Source organism: Setaria italica, chromosome V (assembly GCF_000263155.2).
Source record: "Setaria italica strain Yugu1 chromosome V, Setaria_italica_v2.0, whole genome shotgun sequence".
Taxonomy (NCBI): Eukaryota; Viridiplantae; Streptophyta; class Magnoliopsida; order Poales; family Poaceae; genus Setaria; species Setaria italica.
The window spans coordinates 29790753-29806958 of NC_028454.1; the positions used below are offsets into that span (position 1 = coordinate 29790753).

The following is a 16206-nucleotide window of genomic DNA, read 5'->3' on the forward strand; positions in this document are numbered from 1 at the left end:
GCAGAAAGGCGCCCGCGCTCCTCGACGTGACCCGCCACAAGTACCCGGGCGGAACACTGTAGCCACGACCGCACAGGCTACGGCGACAACGGCAGGAGCGTTGCCCGTTCTCGCGCTCAGCCTGTCCGGCGACAGGAACGTGACGTCCGTGTTCCGCGGGCGATACGTAGGACTACAGGGGTCAGCCATCCCTCACGACGCGCACGGTTGTGGCGGCCGGGCATCATCATCATGCCGGGCGGCGACGGTCGACCGGGGAATCGCCGATAGGATCCAACGGCAGCTGCCCCCCTCCGGCGGCCATGCTGACGGGAGACAAAGGTCGGAGAGGAAGGCGGCGACCTGGGAACTCGGTTCTTATCCCCATGTTTTACCTTACTTAGCTTACCTCTCTTACTTCTCCACACGCCTGGCTCACCTGTAACTCCTGTGTTCTCCTTGCGCTATAAAAGGAGAACCAGGGGCCCCGAGACCGGGAGGACTCTCAAGAAAATAGAACCCACACACTCTCCTCACGAGCATCAGTGCACACCCAAGAGACTTGGGACCAGCTCCCTCTCTCGCCTGTTTGTAACCCCTACTACAGATCCCGCGTGAGTAACACGAGCAGCTCCTCATACTGGACGTAGGGCTATTCCTGCCCGAACCAGTCTAACTCTGTGTCCTCTCACGCCACCATCCGAAGCCTTACGCGTATAAAAGAAATTTACTTGCCGTAGTCTTGATCCGCTAATCTCGACAACGACAGCTAGGATTTCTATAGAGGTTTGATTAAGGCTTAATATTCAAACTAGATTTGAATATTGATCTAGGACTTTGGAGAGAGATACTTTAGGTGCGAAGATTTAAAGGACTTGGTGTTGAAAGGGCTTGATGGACTCAAGGATTTAAATAATATTCAAAGGAATTAGAATAGGGTTTCTAAAGCAATCAAGTGCATCACATATGTAGTTTTAGTGCAAGATTTATTTGGTAAAAATAGGTTTTGAATATTTCGGGAAAGAAGATTGTGTTATAATTAAAGAAAAAATTTAAAATATACGTATTTTTAAATGCTCTAAAAAGTGGGATGTTACAGTGGGATGTTACAGGTATCAGCTTATCTTTGCATACTAAATTATCTGCCATACACGATGCAAGGCCCTCAGCGAAGAAAATTTTTGGAGTTCGCTATCAACTTTGTTCAGAGTTATATTGCGGAGTGGGAGTCGGAGTCAGAATTCACTATTTTTTTCAAGAGGTGTCGTCTTGTGGAAATAGAGGAACAAGACACAACCGGTTCAGAATAGAGTTATTTTGTGAAATATGTGGACGCCCAAGAAAACTGGTTGTTGTTCGCATAGACACCTTAGAAAATAAAACATTTGGATTCGGAGTTTTCAATTCACTTTCCACTTTTTTGGGTCTCGTCAAAATAAACAAAATTTGTGAAAATTCCTAGTTCCTTGGTTGAAATGTCTGCTCAATTTTTTTAAAAAATATTTAGAATCGTTATTAAAGATTGTAGAAAATTTGTATTTACAACTTGGTCCATAGCTTTGTGGTTTGTTCCCTACGTCGTGAGGTAATTGACCTCAGTTGGAACCCTTGCTTCAATTATTCATTTTTTACGGTTATTGTAATGGGGTGGACCCATTCATCAGCGATGGAAGTGGCACTTGGGCTGGTCCAATTTTGGGTGGGCGTCGGTACGGTACGGCCTTTTGATGCAACATAAAGCGTGGCACAATAAACTTTGAGCTGTGCTGGCGCGTCACCAATGCGAGGGAAAAAATTGGGGAAAAAAACGTAAGAAATCAATCCCGAGCCCCTTACAAGTATAGTTCAATTTAACTGAAACTTGTCAGCAATGGTTCTTGGAGCGTTGTTCGCAGCTGTGGCCTCAGTACCACGCAAAAAGCTCTCCCAGAGAAGCACGGAATTTTGATGAAATTTGTAACCCTGTTTGGATTCACGGTAGAGCCTAGGGTCTTAATAAGAAGAATTATACTTAAACATGTAATGGGTTTCTTATAGATAAACTATTGATAAACATAGAGTTACATTTCAACTATATGGAGGAGCCCTTGTGCGGAGCTAGAAACTTGAAGAGAAAATTATAGAATTCATCAGTTTTCTGTGAAGCTTAAGCTTTTAGGGCATCTGAGCTCTAATAGCTAGCACACTCACAAATGGTTTACATCGAGACTTATGCTCTGACTAAATTCATGCCTGAGCACATCGTAGCATCAACTAATTAAGCAAATTCGAAGCAACACCTAACAGATCACCACATAGTGTCGCTGCCTGTCGGAATTTCTTCTCCACCAAGTTCATATCGTGCATCGTGTTAAGCTCCGCCGCTCGTTTTGACCAGAGTGCAGAGCAAGTCTTACACTCCAAGAAACCTTAAACAAATGAGCAAGGGATAACAATCATTCAGTCATGTCAAACCTCTCTATATATAGAACAACCTGACCCCAAGTGCCGTACCAAGCATATCCTTATATAGTCAAGGTCCACTTTATTTTGCAATCATCGTCAGCAATGGTTCTTGGAGCCTTGTTCGCAGCTGTGGCCTCGGTACCACGCAGCCTCCTGGTCTACGGCGTCCCTGCAGGCTTTGTGCTGCTGTGGCAGGGCGGCCGGCTGCTGAACAAGCTATGGTGGCAGCCGCGGCGGCTCGAGCGAGCTCTGCGCGCGCAGGGCCTCCGGGGCACGACGTACCGCTTCCTCACCGGCGACGTCAAGGAGTTCGGCCGGCTCAACGAGGAGGCCTGGGCCAGTCCGCTGCCGCTGGGGTGCCACGACATCGTCCCCCGCGTCACGCCGTTCCTCTACAACAACGTCCGGGAGAACGGCAAGACGTGCTTCTCTTGGTTCGGGCCGATTCCCAACGTGACCATCACTGATCCGGCGCTGGTCAAGGACTTGCTCTCCAACAAGTTCGGCCACTTCGAGAAGCCCCAGTTCCCGGCCTTGACGAAGCTGATCTCCGACGGACTCACGAGCCACGAGGGCGAGAAATGGGTCAAGCACAGGAGGATCCTCAACCCTGCCTTCCATCTCGAGAAGCTAAAGGTACTGTATATATCAAGTTTCAATTTTACAGTTACCAGTGCGTAATAGCTTTCGAAGATTGAGTTAAATTGTGATTGATCGTTGGAGCGTATGACCTCTGCAGCTCATGCTGCCGGCGTTTTCCGCGTGTTGCGAAGAGCTTGTCGACAAATGGGAGCAGTCCCTTGACTCTGATGGTTCGTGCGAGCTGGACGTCTGGTCAGAGCTCCAGGCCCTCACCGGAGATGTCATTTCCCGCACAGCATTCGGCAGCAGCTACCATGAAGGAAGAAGGCTTTTCCAGCTCCAGTCCGAGCAAGCTGAGCGCTTCGTAGCTGCCATTCAGAAGATTGCCATTCCTGGTTACATGTAAGTTACTCTGCTGTGGTTGCTCTGGTTCTCTTCTTCTTTAGTTACACGCCTGTTAATGTTGTGGGCCTTTTTCGTGTTTTCTGCAGGAACTTGCCAACCAAAAACAACAGAAGAATGCGCCAAATCCAGAAGGAGGTCAACTCAATTTTACGAGGGTTGATTGGGAAAAGAATTCAAGCCATGAAAGAAGGTGAACCCACCAAAGATGACTTGCTGGGCATATTGCTGGAGTCAAACATGAGAGACACAGACGAGAATGGCCAGTCCAGCCTGGGAATGACAATCGAAGATGTCATTGAGGAGTGCAAGGTGTTCTACCTTGCTGGGATGGAGACAACGTCAGTGTTAATGACATGGACAATGGTCTTGCTAAGCATGCACCGAGAGTGGCAAGACCGTGCAAGGGAGGAAGTTATTGGCCTGTTCGGGAGGACTAAACCAGAATACGAGGGATTGAGCCGGCTCAAAACGGTGAGTTCTTGAAACAAGTCACTGCTCCTTACATTTCAAATTGTAGTTCATTTTAACTTTTCTAGATTAATATTATTATACATCTAGACATATATTAGTTATATCTAAGTGCGTAGCAAAAACTATACACCTATAAAAATCAAAACAACCTACAATTTAGAATGGAGGAGTAATTCCCTATTTCACGATGCATCAATGGTAAAGTGTAAAGGCATGAATAGTCTTGCTCTATATCTTTGCGTATTTAATTGCAGGTGAATATGATCCTGTACGAGGTTCTCCGATTATACCCGCCCGCCGTCGTGTTCAGCCGGAGAACCTACAAGGAGATGAAGATTGGAAATGTCACGTATCCAGCTAGTGCATTCATTGAGATCCCTATTCTTTTTATCCACCACGACCCTGACATCTGGGGAAGTGACGCCCACGATTTCAAACCAGAGAGGTTCGCTGAGGGGATTTCGAAGGCGTCCAAGGACCCAAGTGCGTTCCTACCGTTTGGCTGGGGACCTCGCACATGCATCGGTCAAAACTTTGCGCTTCTTGAGGCCAAGATGGCGTTGTGCATGATCCTCCAGCGATTTGAGTTTGAGCTCGCGCAATCCTATACTCATGCGCCACATACGGTGATGACGTTACGTCCGATGCATGGTGCACAGATTAAGCTTATTAGGGTGATCTGATACGGCAATCAGTTACTTGTTTACAATTACTTGCAATGTTACCTGTTGATGTAATAAAGCTATACCGTAGCTATGTGCATTGGAAATAAATTAATATCTTAGCAATGGTTTGTCAGTATCTTGTGAAACTTGGTCACTTTGTAACATATTGGGCCATTCAAGCTTCAGATTGATTCCTGTCACTCACTGTTAGCTCAAAAAAGTAAACAATAGAGGGTGCTCCCCCCATTATCCATTGAAGATTGTTGATGCTGATTCGTCGAGGTCGTGCTCATGCGTGATCAAAAATATATTTTCTAGGTATGCATCAAATTCCGCTAGAATTTATATTTTCTGATCGTGGCTGCTTAGCAGACGGGTGGAGAGCTTCAAGGTTTTCCGTTTGCATCTACTACTACCGAAATATTTAATTAATCTTTGGCCGACTAGTTCTCTATTGCAGACATATTGATGATTACTGTTACTATCAATCTTATTATCGCCAATAGCTTTAGTAGATGTTGTTCCCATCTTACTATTGCTAATTGGAGGCTCCTTTTGAACCGTCCAGATGAAGCCATCTAGGATTCTTAGGTAGATACTCTAGACAAAGAGAGAAATCCTAGAAATTCTTAAAAAAAGTAAAATATCCGACCATCAATCGATAGATTAAAATCATCATAGTCATTAGATCTCTTATGTTTTGTAAAAAATTACCCACCTATGCCATTATAAAAATAGTCTAAAGTAACCCACTAAATCTATATATAAATTACCCACCTATTCCATTATATAAAATAAACTAAAGCAACCTCTAATCTTCATCAAAATTAGCCACTTATGCCATTATAAACAATATTTAAAATAACCCTCTAATTTGCAACTGAATTGCCTACCACTATTACTTAAAAAAAGTAAACCCTTAAATTTGCGTCTATATTACCCACACATGCCATTATTAAAAATAACATGATGTAACCCTACATTTTAATCAAATAACCTTAATTAAAAATATACAGCAATATATGATTCTAAATCGTCTATATCTTACACTATTGGTATATGATATAATAATTAAGGTCTTTACGTATGATGTGTGTTACAATTTATAAGGATATAAAGTGATGAGAATATAAATTTATATGCTAAAATTGTTTCTCAAACTTAGGATTCATTAAACAAATTCAAGCGCATACCCGCGATGCAAAGTGAAAAGTTAAAGATTATAAATGTGGATGAAAATATTATAGAGTAATAACTAACTAAAATCTATCATAATTGGATGAAGATATTAAGTATATATCTACATAAGTATTGTGTTCGAATATTTAACAAATGAGAGGTAGCTTATGGTAATAGTTTTGTAGCAATGTAGTCTTATTTTTTTCATTGGAGACTCCGCATTAGTTCCCACGAGGCAAGCTAGAAAAAAGAGACAAATTCTCATAAAAATTAAAAACATCAAGCACCAATCCTGTAAACTCTAATAATCATAGCCATTGATCTATTATATTTTCTAAAAAGTTACCCACCACTGTCATTTTGAAAATATTCAAAAATGAGCTCTAAATCTGTATCTAAATTACCGAGCTCAGCTATTATAAAAAATAATCTAAAGTAACCCCATAATCTTCATCCAATTTACTAATACGCATCATTATAAACCATAACTTAAAATGTCAGTCTAAAATTTTATCTATGTTACCCATGTATGTCGTTATTAAAAATAACCTAAAGTAAACACCAAAATTTTAATCTAATTATCTTTCATGTGCATCATACAGAAATGTCAAAAAGTAAACTAATATATGATTCTAAATTACTTATTTATATCATTGTTAATATAAAAAAAATAAGTTAAAGTATATACACATGATGAGTGCCACCATTTAGACCATTTATACATGTATGTGAGGAATCGATGAAAAATACTGATTTGTATGCTAAACATAATGAACATAATGTATGGAGGATTGGAGGTGTGATACAAAATGGAAAAAGTACGAACGTGGATGAAAAAGTGCATAGAGTAATTATTAATTAAAAATCAATCACTGATAGGTACGTATCTATATAATATCTATATAAGTATTATGTTGAATATAAGTATTATGTTGAAGTATTGAAAAATAAGAAAGTAGTAGGTAAATAATTTTGATTATTAGCTAGGAGTTTAATTTCTACATAATTTTTAAATATAATAGCTTCTAAAAATATTAATCCGTGCGGAAGTACGGGTTGATGGACTAGTATATAATCAAGTTGAGTATGCGCCTCTGTGGTTGCTCTTTGGCTGTTCAATGGAGAAGTGAACGCCTGGAGACACATCGGTTCTTGCTAGTTGCACCTATACACACGTACATGCATTTTTGTCTTGACTCCGTGCTACTTGAACTGAAAGCTGTACGTTTATTGTTTTGGAAAAAATATATACCGTGAAAAGGGAAAATTAGGGAATCAATGCCCGGTGCTCATCATAACGGGCACATGTAGTTGTGCATCCAAATTCGGTAAACACTTCCGCTTCACAATGAAAACAATATCTAACTTTAATTTGGTTATTAGAGAAAACAAAAGGCTAGCTAACCAATTGCATGGACATTTTTTTAACAAAAGACGCTCTAGGCATCTTATACCCAATTTATATTTAAGAAAAACAAGAACCAGTATAAAGAAGACGTAGCAAAAAAGAAAATTACAGTAATATTTACTCCTTAGTACCGCCGATAGTTTGATCAAAGATTCGAAACGAGATTTGAGCAAGTACGCAGCCAACTACGGTGGCATGGATACAACTCCAGACATGGTCCAGCTGAGCCCTTTCCGCGGCAGTCTCATCCAACTTCACCCCCATCGCCCGCACCTCGGCTACTAACCTCATCACCTGATTCACGTCCTCCAAACTTGTGTCGCCGTGGAATCCACGGACGGTGGTGACAGGCCTCTGTTTAACATAGCTCTTGGCGGCACCATAACCAGTGCCCATGGACTTATGCCCGATGTGGCCCTTCACTGCTGTACGAGTAACCGCCCGTGCCCAGCTCTGCATGGCTGAGCCTGTATATCTGGTTTGGGGGCCTTGTTTAGTTGCCAAAATTTGGAGGTGCCAAATTACTGTTACAGCACTATAGCACACTGTAGCGTTTCGTTTGTATTTGTAAATTATTGTCCAAATATTGACTAATTAGGCTCAAAAGATTCGTCTCGCAAAGTACAATAAAATTGTGCAATTAGTTTTTAATTTCGTCTACATTTAGTACTCCATACATGTACCGCAAGTTTGATGTGATGGGGAATCTTCTTTTTGCATAGTGCCAAAGTTGGGAGTTGGGGGTGAACTAAAGGCTCAATTGATTGGCTCGGTGGCGTCGCTGCGTTGACCTTTGGGTGGCAGAAATCACGCCCCTCCCTCCGATCAAGAGAACAACCGTTGTCCGAATCGGAGCACTCAGGACGCCAGCCTCCTTGTTGGGCCCTTTCGTGGGCGCCCAGTATTATGACCACAAGCTCTGGCTGCGGCTTGTCCAGTATTTTAGATTTGACCAGTACTATTTCGTTAGCTCAGCTGGCATGGGCCGATTTTGTTTTTTTTTCTTTTTGCGCATGACGTTTCTGGTGCCGGAGCCGATCCAATTGATGATGCCGCATGGGATTCATTTTTTTTTTCGAAATCTATTGTTATCCCTCGTACAGAGTACCATGTATCATAGGAGAAAAATCGACTCATCTCACAAACTGAGTCTATCTCATTGTTGGTTAGGATTTTTGTAGCTGATTCTATCCAACTGGATTTGAATTCTCGACCTAGTGAATCAAAATGTATGTTGCATTTTCGGATTATTGTCCATGTCAAAAGCAAGGCACCTCTGACTTAGCCAATATTAAGGCTCTGTTTGGCATGGCTCCAGCTCTGGATGGAGCTGCTCTACTCCAAAACTCCAGGTAGAGTCAGCTCCACTCCAGGACTCCAGAAATAAAATGGGGTGTTTGGCTAGATGGGTACTCTCAGCTTCAAAAAAAATCGATTTCAGTGTTAATTGCCATTGTTGCCCCCAATTCAGGCCCCACTTATCATCCTCTCCCCCTCTTTTCTTCCTCCTTTCTTTCCTCTCTCTGCCGTTGCCCACGAGTGATACACCAATGCTGGCAACTGACAACAAAACATTTCTGAGCAGAGATTGCAATTTAATCCAAACTACATTTAGAGAGCATGGGCAGAGATTCAGATTAGCATTTAGCACTCATCGAAATTACTGAGTAAGTACCGGGCTACAAAAATTGAGGAACTGTGCACTCCTAGACACTACCACTCCTGATCCTTGCAACACAGATATCAGAAGAACGGATTCTGAAGAATTGCAGGAAGCAATTACAGAACAGCAGCTCACCGTTCACGAGCGCCGCCGCCGACGAGAGCTCCTCCACCCGCGCCGCCTTCGCCTCCGTCCCCCCTCATCCCTCCATCTCCCTCTGACCGAAGCGGCCGGCGGCCGGCGGCGGGAGCGACGGGCGGCACTAGCACGGTGGAGACGAGCGTGTGGAGTCTCGGAGGAAAATAGAACGAACCGTTTTTTCTATATAACCAGTGGCATTGGTGGGTAATTATCCACCAACTCCACGAGGAGGTTCAAAAGAATGGTTTCTGAAGCAGCAAAAGAGGTGCTCCAAAACTCCACTTACATTTGCACTACAGCTCCATGGAGTTGGCAACTCCATGGAGTTTTGGAGTTAGGGTGTTTGGCTGAATTTTTTGATGGAGTTGCTGGAGTTTAGGAGTGGAGCTGTGCCAAACAGAGCCTAAAATGTGCTATCCTAGTCTCTTGCAGGTATTCATAAAGATAGGAGGTGCATATGGTTGAGCACGTGTGCATGCATGTATATGATGGCATTCATAAAAGATAGGACGTGCATAGGGTGGTTGAGCATGTGTGCATGTATATGATGGCATTGCATACGTAGCATGTTTTATAAAGGTGAGGATTTACTCAACGGATGGTGTAAGTAGATAGGTGAAAATTCATGTTGATGTGACATATGACTTACCCCTCATATGCATCGGATCTTCACAATCACTGATAACGTGACATATGAGGGATTTAGGTTTCATCCGACGATTGTAAGGAAAATTTCCCTTTTTACTTAACCTGTTTGGTTTTTTTTGCTCGCTAACGAGTACGCGCATGTGAGGATTGAGTGTGCACCTAAAATTGGTTGTTGTTTTCATCAAGATAGTGGGCTGGCAACTTTGCAGATTAATTGCATGACATGTCTCTTTTTGATTGGTTGAGGATATGGGCACTTAGGTGCAAGCAAGAAGTCCCACAAGATACCCCGACCATGAACCCAATCAAGCCAACATGACAAGATATAGCAAAAAGATGACTTAGATGAGTAGAGCTTTGTCTCAATAAGTTTTTTTTTTCTGTTTAGATCTATCGATCTAGTTTCTCATAGATGTTTATATTTCATAAAAGTAAGTTGTACATGTATACGGTCAAAAGGATGAGTGTGTACATGTACATGAGCTTGTGTGTGAAGTAGTATGTAATAGACATGGTATAATCATAGTAATCGACCATATTGTCTTGGATCATCTCTATCTAGTTTATCTCTGTACCATATTGTAATAGACACAGTAGGATCATCTCTGTCTCATATGGCATGATCCACATTTGTACATTGTCCTCAATATGATCTAGAGAGAACACATCAAGATGAGCCCTTGATCTAGAGAGAACACATCAAGATGAGCCCTTGAACTCTCTCCTCGAGGAGATATAGCCATATAGGGGATCCGCTGAGACGAGAACATGAGTGCCATCACATGGCCAAACATCTCTTGCTGTGTTTGCCACGTGTGTCGACTCGATCTTGAGATTTGAGAGTAATTACATGCATCTCACTGTCGATGATGGACATATCGCCTACCACTAAAGAACAATTAGCTGTAAATGAAAGTACACGTATTAAGTGGAACACTCAAACCCGACTGGATAATTAAGTTCCATCACAAAGAACCTAGTCATCTAAGCTTTGCATGTGACTAAACACTCTCGCTGAGCCCAATTTTAACACCTACAGTTGATATATATCATCTATTGCTCAACAAAGCCCTATCAGGGACAAGGAGGTGACGTGTTGATCTGGATTTCTTCAGAAAACTGTCGCTTTAGGCCGAGCATTGGTCTCCTCTCTAGTGGTCGCAACAATTTTTGTTAAGATGTTGTCGCCATGTGCGCAATACATGAGGAAATGCCGTGACCGCGTGAGCATATGAGCAGATCTTATCTCTACAGATCATATAGGCATATATGCAAAGCACTAAAGAATAAGGAAAACATGCATGCGCACAATTTTATGACAGGGACTGCATACAGAGTCTGTGCCTATGGCTAAAAGTATAGGACAAGCAGGGAATGAGACTACACATGTCACCACCATCGGCTGGCAGCAATGCTGATGATTCTAGATGTGCATTATTGCAAGGTGCAGCGACTTGTAAGCCAATGCAACGCCGCGCTCCCTCACCGTAAGGAGCCTCTTCGTCCACAATTTCAGCACAGGTCGTCAGCAATGCCTCCCTTTCTTTAACATTCACCAAGAGGCATGAGATAATGTACCTTGATGCTAACAAAACGTTCGAGACAATCCACATGCTAGTCACCCATTGACCTGCTCACTAAATAAAATTTAGTATCGACGAATCAGAAAAAAGAGCACATGCGTTTTTTGTTGAAGTAGACTCGCGCTACTAGATAAGGCGCCATTGACTTATTTACCGCTCATCTTTTCGAATGTCGCAATCAGATGAAATTTTTGCTTAATAAATACACATGTCAGAGAGCACGGTCAGATATACTACTGGGCCCGTGAACACGGAGAAAATCATTTCGTCTACACATATCAGCTGGTTTCTTACTTGACGCCTATTGATCAACGATTTGTTGCTTCCACAAATCCAAAAGTCTATTCGCACGAACACCTCAAAACGAATTCAACGTTCCCCTCTCAATGAATCTGATGAACTGCTCCGTACCACGTGTGCAACCGTACCGACGCATGCTTGTTCCAAAGTTTTGAATTCCGCAAAACAGTCAATTTCGCGTTTTCTTGGCACGCCGGCCCATGCCCCGTCCGCGCCTGCGCGGCGGCACCTGATCCCAGAACAGCAAAGCGGCAAGCGAATAAAAACTGGCTGGCACATGGCCACGAGGACCAGCTGCTCCCGGCTCGTCCCCGGCCACGATCAAGCTCCCAATAATCAGTTCAGCACCCGAGTCCCAACAGATCGATCCATGCAGCAGGCGCTGTCAAGCACTTAGAGGCAAAAGCTGCAGGTGAAAGAGACAAGGGTGCACGATAAGATTAGGTGTACCCAATGCACTCGGCCTTGCCATGCACGTGAGGGTTTCCAAGCTTTACGTTTGCAGTGGTTTTGAGAATCATAAATCTCCGTTTCCACTTTTGTTCCCGGGGATATCTTGGTACGGACATACGCTTTCGACTGGGCCATTGTATGGCTATAAACAGCCTACCGTACCGACGTTCGGCGTGCACTCTGTAGTGTGTACCGTAAGAAGAGCAGTGCCGAAAGTTTGTCAGCAAGAGCCGAATTCTACGACCATCCTAGGAAGCCCTCCATCAAATTAGCAAAGGGAATGATAGCATGACCGCGAACCACCTGATGCAATCTAGCACTATCAAATTTGGTACGGTGTGGGTCCGTCACACACTGATTGTGTAGGTTTTTCATGGTAATATAAGTACCTCAATTCTAAAAGAGACTACTGAAAAAATCCTCGCGCTCCAAACATGATAAACCATGAAGGAACTTTACTGAAATTAGACAGTTCAATTTTTCGTTCACAAAGATCACGAATTCAGGATCCGTACCCGGTGACGTTGTTTTGCTTTGCCCAGCCGCGGACCTTCCCTCTTCCAAGTTTCTTCACGCTGCTACGCGTGCCCGGAGAAGACCACCGGCCGCGCGTCCGTGTAGAACCATCGCGGAAACGGCGAGCGAACCCAAGAATAAAAGCTCGAGCACGAAAATGATGCGCACCACGTACAAAGCAACCTGCAACCCAACTCTATTTATAAAAGCCCGGAATGGGGAGCAGACACCACTCGTACTCCAGCTTCATCGGCCCTGGCCTAGGCTCCTAGTCCTAGCTTCAAGAAAAACATTCCGCTCCCCGTCAGCTGCCGAGCGCACACGGCTCTCCGATCCCCTGCGCCCAAAAGAACCCGGTTCCTCGCTCGCTAGCTACGGCCAGCCAGCCGGCCATGGGGGCCAGCGGCGGCGTGATAGGACTACTGCTCGGCGCCGTCGCCGGCGGCGACGCGCGGGCGCCGTTCCCGTGGAAGCAGGTGTTGCTGTGCGCGGCGCTGGCGTGGTGCGCCGTGCGCGCGCTGGAGTGGGCGTGGTGGCGGCCGCGGCGGCTGGCCCGGGCGCTGCGGGCGCAGGGGCTCCGGGGTACGGCGTACCGCTCGCTCGCCGGGGACGCGCCGCTGACGGAGCGGCTGAACAGAGAGGCAAGGTCCCGGCCCATGCCGCTGGGCTGCCACGACGTGGTGCCCCGGGCGATGCCGCTATTCCATCAGACCATGAAGGAGCACGGTACGGCACGTTGCTTTCCTGCCTCCTCTTTCTGCACACGCCTCCCTGGTCGCTGGTCCTAATCATTACGAGATCTGTAGCTGTAGGAACGGGGCTTTGGTTGAAGTCCTAACGAGAGATATATACTGACCAATTCCAATATTCTTTTGCTTTGACTGAAATCCTTCATTCATCTTCACTTTACTTTTCTCCGGAAACACCTTCAATTGAACAAATACTGCTATGATCAAGTTTGAAGTTGACTAGTACTCGTTGTTTCTCTATCAATATCTAGTACCTTGTGTTGGGTGTCATTTTCTAGCTTTCAGATCGCTTCAGAGTTATTGAGCTAATTTTCACATTTCTCCTGAAAATATACATAATATTTCAAGAGTCAGGACAAAGAGCTTTTAAAGGAATAGTACTAGCTAGCAAGAAATTTCCATGTCCTAGCATATAGTAGAGCCTGTTTCCATTGGATATTGCAGGATACTAGGATCCAGTGACAATAGCAACGCATTCACCCAGGACAGGGTAGATGGACCACGCAACAAACTAGTACTAGCTAGCAGTTCCAATGATAATGAGCTAATCTTGTCCCGAAGATGACCAGAGCTCCTTTCCTTCCATTAACGTTTCATTGATCGGTTATCGCTGTCGCTTGTTTTCGATCGTACTCCTTTATCCGCGGCAGCTGTCCCCAAAGAAAACCAAATAGTGGCACATCAAGCGACCCACTAACAAATCGTGACTGAAAACGGTTGACAATGACAGGGAAAACGTCCATCACCTGGTTCGGGCCGGTGCCAAGGGTGACCATCACCAAGCCTGAGCTGGTGCGGGAGGTGCTGTCCAACAAGTTCGGCCACTTCGAGAAGATCAAGTTCGGTAGGCTCCAGAGGTTGCTGCACAACGGCCTGGGCAGCCACGAGGGCGAGAAGTGGGCCAAGCACCGGAGGATCGTCAACCCCGCGTTCCATGTCGAGAAACTCAAGGTATGGTGGCCGCCGGCATGCTGAAGTGAACATCTGCCAATAACGCAATGGTATCTCGATTATGAATCCCCCGGAGCATACAGGATGTGACTTGATCTTCCTTCCATTTACAGAGGATGCTGCCGGCTTTCGCCGCGTGTTGCACGGATCTGGTGATGAGGTGGGAGGGTCTGGTTGCGGACGGACAGCCGTGCGAGGTGGATGTGTGGCCTGAGATGCAGAACCTGACAGGGGATGTCATCTCCCGGGCCGCGTTTGGCAGCAGCTACCTCGAAGGAAGGAGGATCTTCCAGCTCCAGGGGGAGCAGGTCAAGCTCGTCGTCCAGGCCATGCAGAAGCTTCACATCCCTGGATACTTGTGAGATCCTCTTTTCTACTGCCAGTACTCCTGATTAATTTTCACCCGTTTAAGATGGGAAGTTCGCGTTGCTCGCACTGTGTGCATAGCGCTAAAGCGTCGTTTCGTGCAGGTACTTGCCAACAAGAACCAACCGAAGGATGAAGCAGATCGCTTCGGAGATCGAAGCGCTCCTGAAGGGCATCATCGCCAAGAGGGAGAACGCGCTGAGAACCGGGAGCGCGACCAGCGACGATCTCCTCGGCCTGCTGCTGGAGTCGAACATGGAGCACTGCAGGGGAGACGGCGGCAACTCGAGGAGGGCCGGCATCACCACCGACGACGTGATCGGGGAGTGCAAGCTGTTCTACTTCGCCGGCATGGAGACCACGTCGGTGCTGCTCACGTGGACGATGATCGTGCTCTCCATGCACCCGGAGTGGCAGGACCGCGCCAGGGAGGAGGTGCTCCACGTCTTCGGCGAGAGGACTCCGGACTACGACGGCCTCAGCCGCCTCAGAATCGTAAGTACAGTAGCTGTTAATTTACTCATCGGCGGATCGGATTATGATCGATCACAGAGAAGCCGCGCCGCATCGTCTAATGATTGCAGTGGCATTATTGCAGGGGACCATGGTACTGTACGAGGTGCTGCGGCTGTACACGCCGCTGGCGGCGCTGCAGCGGCAGACGTACAAGCCCATGGAGCTCGGCGGCGTCCGGTACCCGGCGGGGGTGATGCTGATGCTGCCGCTGCTGTGCGTCCACCACGACAAGGACGTGTGGGGCCCCGACGCGAGCGAGTTCAGGCCGCAGAGGTTCGCGGAGGGGATATCCAGGGCGTCCTTGGACGCGCCGGCCTTCTTCCCATTCGGCTGGGGCCCGCGCACCTGCATCGGCCAGAACTTCGCGCTGCTCGAGGCCAAGATGGGGCTCGCCATGATCCTGCAGCGCTTCGCGTTCGAGCTCTCGCCGGCCTACACGCACGCGCCGTTCCCACTCGGCCTGCTGCAGCCGGAGCACGGCGCGCAGGTCATGCTCAGGAGGCTCCCCTAAGCTGGGCTGTGCCTACACTATTTGTACCTGAGTTTATGGGGTTAGGTTAATTGGTTACTTATCTGCATGTACAGCTTAAGTACGTACGTACCGGATGCAAATCATGCAAAGAACTACACTTGCAAGACGTGCTTGTGAACAGTTAATTGCCGTTATGGCTTTGTAGTTACTGATGAGATATCTCAATTACTGGTTGACGCTGATGGGTCAATTATTGCGGATACCCATATATGCATGATCCGCATCATGTATAGTGCCGTAGTTTTGTTCCGATGCTTTACTATTTTTACTCGAACATACAAGAGATATACCTTCGTTTCAAATAGAAATTTGTTGAGACCACGATTTATACAATAGAAGGCTTCATATCTTACTCTGTTTTGGCAAAGAATGATCACATTGGACCTCAAATAAGAAAAGGAGTAAAGTGCATGACCGATTCTAAACTTATTTAGCTATATCATTTAGACCCCTCTTTTCAAATTGCAAATTTTATCCCTTAAACTTAGACTCGGATGTTATATAGGTTTCTATACTCTCAAAATGCATATTCGACCCCCCAAAGTTAGCTTGGTGTGTCATCTCTCAAAATTTAATACTATTCCAATTAAATTAGTAAAACTTATTTTTTATAGGTATAACTTAATTATAGTCAAATAAAGTGAATTTGAACTG

The 16206-nt window shown here is 45.4% G+C and overlaps 2 protein-coding genes across 2 annotated transcripts; both read left to right on the forward strand.

Annotated features, from left to right (window-relative positions):
* Positions 1 to 2488: 2488 nt before the first annotated feature.
* LOC101760026 (cytochrome P450 72A15) lies at positions 2489 to 4747 on the forward strand. The gene is made up of 4 exons (XM_004969178.3): positions 2489 to 3060; positions 3164 to 3408; positions 3498 to 3882; positions 4137 to 4747. The coding sequence occupies exons 1-4, from the start codon at positions 2527 to 2529 to the stop codon at positions 4563 to 4565; spliced, it is 1593 nt and encodes a 530-aa protein (XP_004969235.1). The 5' UTR covers positions 2489 to 2526; the 3' UTR covers positions 4566 to 4747.
* Positions 4748 to 12656: 7909 nt separating this feature from the next.
* Positions 12657 to 15885, forward strand: LOC101760427 (cytochrome P450 72A14). The gene is made up of 5 exons (XM_004969179.4): positions 12657 to 13164; positions 13918 to 14138; positions 14252 to 14496; positions 14609 to 14999; positions 15103 to 15885. Exons 1-5 carry the CDS (start codon positions 12831 to 12833, stop codon positions 15529 to 15531), a joined length of 1620 nt encoding a protein of 539 aa, XP_004969236.1. The 5' UTR covers positions 12657 to 12830; the 3' UTR covers positions 15532 to 15885.
* The last annotated feature ends 321 nt before the right edge of the window (positions 15886 to 16206 follow it).